The sequence below is a fragment of the Schistocerca nitens genome, chromosome 1 (assembly GCF_023898315.1).
Source record: "Schistocerca nitens isolate TAMUIC-IGC-003100 chromosome 1, iqSchNite1.1, whole genome shotgun sequence".
NCBI lineage: Eukaryota > Metazoa > Arthropoda > Insecta > Orthoptera > Acrididae > Schistocerca > Schistocerca nitens.
In genome coordinates, this window is record NC_064614.1 from 495177116 (window position 1) to 495189732 (window position 12617).

At 36.9% G+C, this 12617-nt stretch overlaps 1 protein-coding gene across 1 annotated transcript in view; it reads left to right on the top strand.

Annotated features, from left to right (window-relative positions):
• Nucleotides 1-9252, top strand: part of LOC126236132 (apolipoprotein D) — a 124011-nt gene extending 114759 nt beyond the window's left edge. The window contains exons 2-3 of the mRNA XM_049945215.1: nucleotides 4152-4380; nucleotides 8486-9252. Of these exons, the coding sequence (XP_049801172.1) occupies nucleotides 4152-4380; nucleotides 8486-8781 (525 nt within the window). The 3' untranslated portion in view covers nucleotides 8782-9252. The remainder of the gene's footprint in view (nucleotides 1-4151; nucleotides 4381-8485) is intronic.
• Nucleotides 9253-12617: the final 3365 nt, after the last annotated feature.

Below are 12617 nucleotides of genomic sequence, written 5' to 3' on the forward strand. Positions count from 1 at the left end.
GACAAACTAAGCCAAAAATTCGATATAAAATGTCATAGGCATTCCTTCGGGCTCTGGAGCTTTGTTAAACTTTAGCTATTTAAGTTGTTTATCAATATATATAGCACTTATATTCGCAATGGTGCAAGAACTGAATTGGGGAAATACTCCTGGACATTACTTACGAAAGGAAAATCCGAAAGTGGAGTACAGCATTTCTGATTCTGCTTTACTACACTCAATTTCGTTACCTGTCTCCTCCATGAGTATCTGGACACTAACTTTGGTACCACTGACATCCTTTACATACGACCAGAATTTCTTCGGGTTTTGTGAGAGATCTTTCGACCATTTCCTGTTGCGGTAGTCATTGTGGGCTTCACTCGTTGCTCACTTGACAGCCAACCGCGTTTCATTCAGCATTTCTCTGTCTATATAGAGGCTGGTCAGAAGCAGTCTGAAAAGCTTGCAAGGGTGTTACAGGACAGGTTGTGGTGAGAAATAACTGTTAAGAAAAAGTTCGATACTTTGCGCCATTCTAGTTAATTAGCATTAAAGTTAGCCGATCAGCCGTTGCCCTCATAAATTCAAGTGGTCCGCCGGAGACGATGTCAACACATGTGTTCTTCGTTTGGTTTCCTAAAGCCGAACAACAGAGCGATATAAAAACTGGACATGGAATCAGTGGTAAGGATCAATCCCTAGCCAAAGACTAAGCAGTCTCGTGCGCTGTCATATACACTATGACAACAACTGACACTAGTTGTATCTGGTGGGCCACTTAAGACCTCTGATTTGTAGTGGTGAGCCGTTTAGGGTGAGCCTAAAGTTGGCGCATATCTAGCAAGTCGCAGCCTACATCGCCTACCTTCCCGTAAGGGGAACCATTATTCGCCGTACTTTTGAACTGCCGACGGTAATAGGCCATTACCCTATTGCATTTGCTTCCTCGAAATGACGCAACAGTTTTCCCAACATGTGAAGTCTCGCTTTCTCAGTTTCGGCTTCAGTGGAAGACAGCACCACGAACTTGTTGAATAGTTGGATAGGGGAAGTATCCTTAGTTCTGCCTGGTTCCTGTCTCGCCTGCATAGGACAACAAGTCCTATCACATACACTCAACTTACAATGAAATGGATGGTTTGTGGCAGATCCAGTACTGCCTGTAGAGGAGGTAGGGTCGACGGGAGGGGTTTTCTTAGGTACGTCTAGCACCTGACGCTCGGGAGCCTTCCCAACGCATCCATTCGCAGCAGCTTCCAATCACTTGAAAGTTTTTCCCTGAAACCTTTCGAGGTTATATTCGCTGACAACTTGAAACCAGCGACAATTTACGATAAATGCAGACAATGTGCATTCTTGTTGAAAGGGACAACTAAAAGTAACACGAAATATTTGTTATAAAATGTGCTACAGTAACTGCCAATCACAAACGCCGATTTGGTACTAAATATGTTATGCACAACAGACGTAACGCTCGAAAATCGTCAGAATATACCTTTCTTGACGCAGACATACCCTGAAATGCAGGTCGAAGGACTGTTCCGAACGAGGGTACTACTGTTAAAATGGTGTAGGCAGCAAATGTTGATTACACCCTGATGCCATAGCACAAAATACGTTTTTCAAGGCGCTGAACGTACAAAAATACACAGTAAGTCACAGTTTTGATACAATCAGTACAAAAAAAGCTCATTTAAACTTTACATAAACTTTGGGACCTAGGCTTCAATATTCGGTCTATGTCAATAAGATTTCAAAGTGTAGCAAAGATCGACAATCGCTTTAAATCTTCAGAAAGGTACAATTTTGAACTTCACTAAACGGAGATGACTACAATATTAAGAAGTCACAGTTTGTTTGATCCATAGGCGAGTGTTATTGAGATGCTGAAAGATCTGTGCTGGCAGACTCTCCACGACAAATACAAACTGTCCCGTGGCATCCTTCTTAGAAAGTTTCTAGAACCAACTTCAGGTGAGGACTAGGAATATGCTGCAGTCCTTTACTTATGAGTCCCACAGAGCGTGAAGAGAAAAATAGGCTGATTACAAATCGCACAAAGCGTTTAAGCAATCATTTTCTCGGCGCTCCATACGCGAATGGAACGGGAAAAGCCCCAATTACTGGTACCATGGGAAGTACCCTCTGTCATGCACTTCAGTAATTTACACAGTTCAGATGTAGACGTAAATGTAGATGTAGTGTTTATTTGAGACATGTGATTTTATTCACATACATAACAAGCACCGGAAGTCGGCTTGTATACGTAAATATAAGTAAATAAAAGTGCTAATTGCAGGGATATTGCACTTAGCAGATTTCGTCTTATCTTTTATACGAGTGTACCAAAGAAAAAGCACTGACATCTTTCGTTTGCGGTGATATACTTGATAATATTAATATCAACTACGTTTTCAAGAGTAATCCTTTTTATTGACAATTCGTAACCAACTAGCCACCTAGCATGGTTGCAAACAACGGACTGTCGACAGTCGCTAAAATATGTATCCAACATAACGCTGTGTGAGCATTGTTGTCATCGAACGCATACAGACTGATCGTAGTTGATGACAAGCAAACAGCTGCAGGATACATCACAAATAAAGAATGACGAAAGCATTTTTAATCAGGCAACCACCGAGCACCCTACTGTTCCTACTTTGTAAGAATATAGCACGTACTCCATTTCTTGTATAGTGCATATACCACGTGCTAATAGTTGAGATAAAAGAGCACATGCTTCAATGTGATGAAACATAGTCTAACATGCTAATGGGTACTTACATGATTAGCCTTCTTTAAAAGTTGTCATATTAGATGTCGTCTGCGCATCAACATCTACCCAACTGAGAATAATTCCGTCCTTTTGTAAGGTATTTTATGCGCGAAAATGGATGAAATAAATCAGTGCACTAAAATTTTGAAATAAAGCTGCAATGTTTTACAATTTTTAATCATAAATTACGGTTTTACAAATATCTCATTTATAATGTATTTATCAAAACTATGCTGTTGTGGCAGCTGCAACGCCTATATTCCACTTTCATTTGGCAAAGATTCTTAGTCATTGTGGGACAGTCCTACACTCAGTACTACACGATGCTGCACTTTAATTTTGGTTAGTTGTGCAGATACATTTATAGCTGTCCTTGGCGCTAATTTGTTTCTCTATAACTCGTCCTTGCAGGTGTATTGCAGCTTGACCTATCGATTCAGTGGCATTTCAGGAGGTTCGTGTCTTTGAGTCGGCATGACAACCGAATATGAACTCTCAATCCTGCCTGCAGTGTGATTCTGGTCGCATAACTTCATGTACAGCTTACTACAGTGTCTCACGTTTTTAGCAGTAGGTGTCCAAAATAATAAACTAATGTTTAGTAGCTAAATTATTAGCATTAAAATGTATGTTATTGTTACAAAAGAGATTTTTGTTGCTACTTTTGAAATCTTTATATTTTACGACTGGTTTAGAATCTTCTAATGCTTGAAAACTCTCAGTAGCAAACTAAGAGACTTTCAAAAACTTTTCCCATTTCTTCAGTAACAGAATAATGAAATGCGCCAAGCGCATTTCTGGTTTCTCCCATAATGTTTTCTTTTTTGTTTTCATATATCTAGAGTATATTGTGTTGGCAATTAGCTTACTATATTATCATTATCCATTTTAAAGTATTAGGTGACACATCGTAATCTCTTGCATTAGTTAAGAGAAAAATGCCACCTTTTATGGTTTTGAACCCAAGTAACTGACTTTCAATCATTAATAAAACATCGAAGCCAGTATAACAAAAATAAGTGCCTCTTTTAATGATTGTTTTCCTAATGCCTGTGTATATAATGGCTGAATAGCACTTAAGATTTGTTTTGTTTACTATCGTCTATCAGTGTCAGTACTAATCACAACTTTCTTGCACAAATTTCAATTACAAAGAGAGAATTTACGATAGGCAGAGTGTTTTATTTTATTTGAATGTACGTCATGATAAACCAATAAATGCCTGCAGAAAATCGGAGAGTGAGAGACGCTCATCTCCTCAGCAGATTTATCGTTTTTGTTCTTGTCAGGGTGCTATGTACGCCATTTTAGCGTTTAACAAAGACGTAATCTATTCTAGTAAAGTGAGAAAATTAAAACAACATCAAATACAGTGTGTGTGCCCTGTTCACAGATGCTTGGCCGATGGTTTGTGGTGCAGTACTACTCCAGTTCAGAGGAGGCGCTGGCCTACCGCTGCATGCGAGCAGAGCTCTCGCTGTCGCCGCTGCGGCCTGAGGTCTCCATGAATTTCACGTACTCCTTCACCGATGACCCTGACAACGAGCTGCTGGCAGGCAACATCACGTGGGAGATTCCTGATCCTGCAATGGCAGCACACTGGGTACATGCCGAGGACACCTGTAAGAACTGATAGTCTTTATTTTTTTTTAAGAGTATGCGTTGTTAATAAAGAAAATGGTTGTCCTTTATGAGTCCGGAGTCATCGTGAATAATTTTGTGAAAAAGCCGTATAGATCGCTCAATAAATTACTTTATTATGCCGTTTTCGTTACTGCCATCATCAGATGGCAAAACAAGGTTCAGTGTTAGTTTTAAAAATTGAATACTGAGAATGAATCTTGTTTTGTAAGTTCCTGGTTTTTGGTAGCTCATCATGGCAGTAGCCGAAACGGCGTAAAAAAATTATGAAGCGGTGTTAGATGGTTTCATTCACAAAAAACTTTGTGTCACTGGCACTTTGGTTTAACAAGGTGCCATTTATGATCTTGCAGTTGACAAAAACACGTCAACACAGCTCAGTCTGTTCCTGTAACCCGTGAGTTTAAAGGTCAGCTGCTCGTTCACAAATCAGGTTTTAGACTATTCTTTTCACTGTCTTCTTAGACAATTTTTATGTCTCTAATAACCCTGTTTATGATTCTGTTACCACTGTGCATAAAATAATATACAGATGTTAAAATAGGTTAAAAATGTGAACCAGTTACAATATTTTATGTCATCAGCATTTTTTTTCCTATGGTCTTCTGCAAAACTCTTGATTATAATCTGGGTAGGTCTGCAGCATGTGTAAACTATCCTACACCTTGGTACACTGGTAAACACAGTTCATGCAAGTCATGTAAATGCAGAATAGTGCTTACAGTTAACTGCGTAAAACTTAGGTCAGTATGGCAAAATCAATATCATGAATAATTTGTACAGTAAAGCGTTCTGGACAGGATAAAAATATAGTTAATTATGGGCAGTCGAACTAATCGAGATGTAGGAAAGTATGTAGCTAAAACAACGTATTGAAACTGGAAAACATTTGTTCAAATGCCAACATCTCATTATATTCGACAGCAAATAGCATGTAGAGTGAGTAATTATCGTATACTGTATTTGGCGGTTTTTTATTATTGTTAGTTAAGTACTTAGAAACCGTAAAGAAATGAAGATGGGTTGTTTTCGTTTTCTTACAATGTGAATAAAATGTGAACCAAAGGACTATTTAAAATGTGTAGTGAAGAAAGTGAATACGAGTATCAAACTAAGCCTGAAAGTGTTATTCTCAGTAGTGATGAAAGCTAAAATCTTGATCCAGGGCATTATACTTGCTTGCTTCAACATAAGTTATTGGCTAAACAAGAGTATGTCTAGTGGCTGTTGAAAGTCAGGCTGTGAGACAGACAGATACTCATTGGACACGAACATGATGAAAGTTCGCTGTCGATGTGTCGAAGGAAACTGTAATGTTAATATAGCTGACAAGGTCATTAGAGATGGGCACTGGCTTTATTAGACTAGGATGGAGAAGGAAATCGTTCATATCATCGTCAATGAAACCACCACTTAATTAACTGAAGTATTTCCGCTCATCCAGAATGCTTGTCCATGAGGATATGCGAGACTAATGGCTTTGAAAGAGAAAGTTAATATCAATGACGGTACATTGTTGTCCAACATATTAGAAAAAAAGATTGACGTACCTGTAATTTTCACACAAAATATGTTGTATGAGAGGGGATAACTAGTGTACAGTACCTTTCAGGAACTGTAATATATTTCACTATTACGGGATCTGAATTTCATAGTTGTTAAAATGCATTGCTACTCAGTATCAATACAGGGATTCTCGATGGCTCACAAACTCGTTTTATGATGAATGATGCAGATTTTTTAAAGAAAATGATGTCTACATTCTTCTATTCCCAATTAACTTTTTATTGAGAGGGTTGCTTTTAGACAATGCAATAAGACAGGCAACTTATGATTTGAGAAAAAATATTATTTACTGAAGGCTAAATGGCAGGTACAAGATAACTAACAAAAAGTGTGGGAAGCAGTGAAACAAACATCAGTGATACAGGTAATATTCTTTTATGCACATGATACACATCTCAGGTAAGCAGCTTGGTTTGTAATTGATAGAACTTTCTGTATTTAATTACTCATTTAGCTACTCTTAAGCCTGCTCTTACTCACACTTTCTAGCTAATCAACAGGAGAAAAAGTTTTTCATACTGATGTAAAAATAGTTTACATCATAGTTTCCCATTATATGTACTTATGAAAGCTCATTCCTATACTTTCCTATGTATTCGAATTTCACAGACATGTCAAATTGGAGAAAATGCTACATGAAATGAATGTGCTGTTCCTCAAACTGTCGTAATAATTTTAAAGGGAGTCTCTTGTGTATCATTTAAAATCATGACAGTAAATGTATAGCTCCTTTTGAAATTAAAAGTGAAAGTAATGTCAAACATCCTAAATCTGACATTTTCGTAGATATATGCTGTATTATATGGGTATCAGTACAATTATTAACTGCAGTGTCAAGAAATTATTGAAATATTGGATTATTATAATATGTGACTGCGAATTCTGCTACAAAATCATGCTTTCCGAAACAGATCATATATCTATGTAACTAACAATTTCTCATGAAATAGTTAAGGCTTACTAATACATGTAGAGTGCAACACTGTCAACAATCCCTTTCCTTACCTCACAATTTAAGCTTTTTGTGCTGGATGGTTAAACTATTTAAAATACTATGCCTCAGTGCAATACAGGGTGATGAAATCGACTGGCATTAAACTGTGTGACCCGTGTCCTTTTCACTGGTGTAAAAGTCAAATTCAGTGTACATTCTTAGTCTCCACAGACTCAAAGTTTCTCTTTTTTTTTGTTATACATTCGTTCACTCATAATTTTCTCTCAGAGAGCAAAATATACATTGCTTTACTTTACTACTTTCATAGTCTATTTGAGCAGAAAATACAATAACTATGTATCGCATATTTCTTTGTAATATTATTATTTCTGTTGTGTGGTGTATTAAACAGCGACTGGGACAAGATCAACAGGGGAAGGACTAGAGAATTAGAATGTAAGACAAAATCAGGTGCCCAGTTTTTTCATTCATCAGTCGTTCATTGCAAGGATAAAAAAAGCTAAAACTAAGAAATATCAAGAAAAGTTGTGGATGTAATGAGAAAGTGGTAGAGTGGTTTGATACAGCGATTGATACAATAGACATATTATTCAGGGGAACACCATTCAAACTGACTCATTTAGATATTCGCATCAACCAAGAACCACAACGATTTAACAAGTTTTATAGTATTAAACCTCTGGACTCTGCAGTGAAACTGTTGTATTTCATTGCTGTTTATGAGCAGCTGGGTTCACACATTGTGAAAGCGTCTTTTCCTTCAAGTCCTTGCACTGGCTACTCATCTTCACATGTTTCTGCTCCACTCTTGTCTTTTTTTAATGGGGATAAACTCTAATTTCAATCAGAAAAGTTGTTGGATCTTTTCTAAGTTTATTGAGAAGGTTATATACTTATTTGGAAAGTATTTTAAAGAAAAGAATTCTTCGTGTGAATATATTTTATGTAAATGTGTTACTTCAAGCTATGATGACAATGTGCTGAGATTGTAAAGGAAAGGATATTTTTATATTTCCTTAACTGTAAAGACAACACTAAACATAATTTAAATCTCATGGATGATTTTTAGCTATTTAAAATGGATTCATAATGAATAGTCCTTCTCATTTGCTTCATCTTGCTTTGTTCGCAGTAGTATCTGCTGGGTATCTGGGAATCAAGACGTAAATCATAATAATTCTGACCAAACATAGACTAAAACTAATGCTTTTAATTATAATATTAGCAGCCCAACAGTAACCATCATTACTGGTGCACATATGCCATTTATAATAGTTTATATTCTCTATGTAAGTCTTTCCTGATTTCCTCTACATCCTTGAATCATTCGTATTAGGATCCATAATACCTAATGTGCTGAAATCAATGAATGGCATGCTGATGACACAAAGATCTTTTATAATTTTTTGAATCTTATCTCTTGTCAGAAACTTATATGTCAGTGCTATTTTCACTACTACAAAAAACTAAATTTTTGTACTATTTTTAGCCATGAAGCAGATGAATAATTCATCTGCATAACTGCTTGGCAATGATTTGGTTATATTAATCTCTCTCTTTTGCAGATGAAGGTGTCTACAACACATTTGTTGTCAATTCTGACTACAAATCTTGGGCACTACTACTCCACTGTGCTGAAAAATCTAAAAGCCCGCGATATTTATCCAGTTTCATTATGAGTCGTGTACCTGGTCTTCCAAAAAATGTAATTTCGTATTTACGAGAAAAGCTACCACGCTATGATATTGATCTTTCATTTATGTTCCCTATGCAACAAGACAACTGCCCGCAAAGTAATGGTAATAAGAAACCACCTGGGATATCCAATATGCTGAGAGGACACCCACTTAAGCATAAATGAAATATTTGTTACAGGATTCATATAGCAAAAGACTGTGTTAGTAAGAGTACAAATATGTTATTAAGCATTTCAAATGTTTATTACAGAAACTTTTTATAAGAAAATGTGTACAGATTAATGTATTATGCTTCTGGAATACAATGGAAATGGATATAAATGCTAGCTATATACTAAATTGCTATGTTAATGCATATGTATTTTTCTCTTACAACACAAATAATTTCTTTTCTGTATCAGCCAAAGTACAGTTACTTTTGCACTATCTGATGCTTCTGTTACACACACCAATGCACATAGATTTGGACTATATGAGAAATGTACCCTTTCAGTCAAAGAATTCTTGTAACTTATAGTTTCTGTAACAATGAGTACTGTGTTTACAATATAAGATTGTAATTGCACAGTCATGTTACTGTAAAGATTAAAATTAATTGTAAAATAAATATTTTAAGTTACTGTCCTCCTCACTTATTTAGAACAAAATCTATTGTTTTTAATAAATGACTTCATTTTTATTTGTTAAAAAAATGCATTTTTCATTTTTGCAATAGTTATGAAAAAAACGATTGCATGGGGCAGATTTTGATCAAATTCGTCACTTCCCTATATCTTTCTAGATATTCCTTTATAAAGTAACCACGATAAATCACATGTCATTTAATGGAAGATGATCCTACAAATGCAGAAAAGATTGTGTTCCTGCTTAAGTTCAAAATTGTCATTACTGTATTAAGTACAGATTTACTTAGAAAAACAAGTCTAATTTCAGTACATCACTTAGTATTTTTGTTTATAAATGCAATGTGATGTAACCCATTACATTTTGTAAATGAGATGCCTTCCAAAAGTACACAAAAACATAGAATACGCTTCTTTGTGAATACAATAGTGAAAGAAAAAGAATTCATGATTATTTAGTTGCTTAGTGACAGTAATTCTTTCTGTGAACAATTCAAAAACGTAACTGCAAAAGAGTGAAGAGATATTGACCCAATATGCATTTTACACAATGAATAATATAATGGTGTGCAGAAGCACACATATTTAGTGAATTATGTACTTTTTGATTTATTTAACATAAATATTTCTATCAAATGGATGACTGGCTATTCCATCTTCATACGTTTAAACAAGTTAGACATTTTCACACTGCTTCCACTCTGTGAAGGAATGTAACACATTGTGTGACTATGTTTCATAAGGCATGTTCCTCATCATCAAGAAAACCCATCATCTGTAAAAAATATAATCTGCTAATAGTTTATCACGCCATCTGCTGAGTACACTTGAGTATTCTTTTCCTGTATTATAGCACCTTGAAACTTATGTTATTGTTTAAGCCCTTTGAAACAAACACTCATCTTGCACGTAGCTAGCCTGAATGTTATTTAAATTTTGATACAGCGTGGGTAGTAGGTTTTACATTATTCATAGTGTACTACTACAAGTAATAGGTGAATTAACCCAATATTTAGCTATTTCTTCCTCATTTCCTGTTTTTTCATTTTAATGAAAGGATATACCGTAACAAAAATAATGTTATGTGTGTTTGCTTGAATGACCCAACAATGAATCATGATGTAAACATATCAAAATATTATGGAAAAAATAATCCAAACAAAAAATTACAATTGAAAATTAAACCTTGTTGTACTATGTTCTGTAAATTCAGAATCAGAACAACCTAACAACCTACCAAGAATTTCGAATGAAAATACGGACAACACTGGTAATCTGCATATTAATTTTAATTTTAATAACCAACAGCCTCAGTTGCACCGTTTACCTAGAACTTACCTAGGTTTCAGTCGGCATAACTCGACCTTCTTCAAATAACAGTAACTACCGTTTGTCCATAGTGGACATCGTCAAGCTAAAACTACAAATCCATACATTATCGTCAGACTGTAAAAATGTATCTGAAACTGCTTCGGCCCCACTTGGTGACCGCGATGCGGCAGCCACGAGTGCTGTACTGTACACTAACATTATAACTCCATAGAACAAACGCAAAGAATAAACAATACTCCAATAATTAACGTCTTTGCCGCCGACTGCTGCACTAAGCGTAATTGTTTGTTTATTTTGTCTATGTTCCCACTCCCACACAGTTCCCTCCCGGTAGAGTGGAGCGCCAGGTATGTGTTAAAACTTTTTTTCAGACTTTCCGACCCGCCCTTGTGTAAACCACCGGTTAAACATCTTGTTCTTCCACCTCCAGATCTTCCACCAGATTCAGTTATTTGCTGTTGTGGAAGATGCTTGCTTCTGTTGACGCACCATATTCCGCTGCGAGCCTTATACATCTTCCTGCTTTAAGTCTTCCGGCAATAAGCGAGCAGTCTTCACTCTATCGACTGATACAATAACCAGTTTATTGTTAATCTGGAGTTTCACTGTGTGTCCGTTACACTGCAGTACTTTATAAGGTCCATTACACGGTGGCCGCAACGGGGTTCTTATTGCTCGGTTCGTAACATCACATGCGAACACTTGCTTAAGTCTCGTGCAGAAATGACGGAATATCGCCATGCTATTTCGATGGTTGTGGTCTGAGGGTAGTCAGCTGTGCTTTAAACCTCTTCAATAAATACGGTAGGTCAGTCCAGCTCTTACGGTCTTCAGAGAATTCTCCAGGAAGGAGCCAGATTTGTCCGTACACAAGCACTGCCGTGGATGCCCCTAGGTTTTAAAACAGTGCTCAGACCGAATAATACCAGTGACAATGCTGTAGACCAACTGTCACCATGACACATCAAAGCAGCTTTAATTATTCTGTGCTATTGCTCTATCATTCCGGTACATTCAGGATGATAACTTAATGTACGGTGACGCCAAAATCCACAAATGTTCGCCAGTTAAAAAAATAATGAAGATTAGAACTGACGACCCTGGTCAGACGTGACGTGCACTTTGCATCCAAATTTTGCTACCCCTGTCGTCAAGAAACTTCGACTGACTGTCTCCGCTGATATTTCTTGAATCGGTACGGCTTCTACCCACCTCGTAAACCTGTCAATTGTTGTTAGCAGATAACGGCTACCTTCAGACATCGGCATGGGCCAACTATGTTGAGCTGTACGTGTTCAGAACTACCAGTTGGTTCGTCAAAGTGTCCCACTGGTTTCTCCACATGACATCCCAACTTGCAACGTTGAAAGGCAGGACACGTCTGCGTCCACCAATCATTCTTAACTCCAGTCCAAATAAAGCTGTCTGTCAGCAACTTGATACTTGCTCGTGTACCTGGATGAACCAAATTATGTATACTTTACAACGAAACAAATGTACCAAATTTAAACAGACGAAAAATCCCCAAGATTGGTGATCTTTTACAAAAGCTCGAAATTTAGCGGTAAATTCAATGCGAGATGTCATAACAGTTTCCACAACGAAACTTTGTCTCGAAACCTGGCAGAAAATCCAAAGAGATTCTGGTCGTATGTGAAGTATGTTAGCGGCAAGAAACAATTAATGCCTTCTCTGCGCAACAGCAATGGAAATACTATCTAATACATTGCTGCCGAAGCAGAGTTACTTAACACAGCCTTCCTAAATGCCTTCACAAAAGAAGACGAAGTAAATATTCCAGAATACGAATCGAGAAGAGCTGCCAACATGAGTAACGTAGAAGCAAATATCCTCGGAGTAGTGAAGCAACTTAAATCACTTAATAAAAGCAAGTCTTCTGGTCCAGACTGTATACCAATTAGGTGCCTTTCGGAGTATGCTGATGCATTAACTCCATAGTTAACAATCATATACAGTCGTTCGCTCGACGAAAGATCCGTACCTAAAGACTGGAAAGTTGCACAGGTCACACAAATATTCAAGAA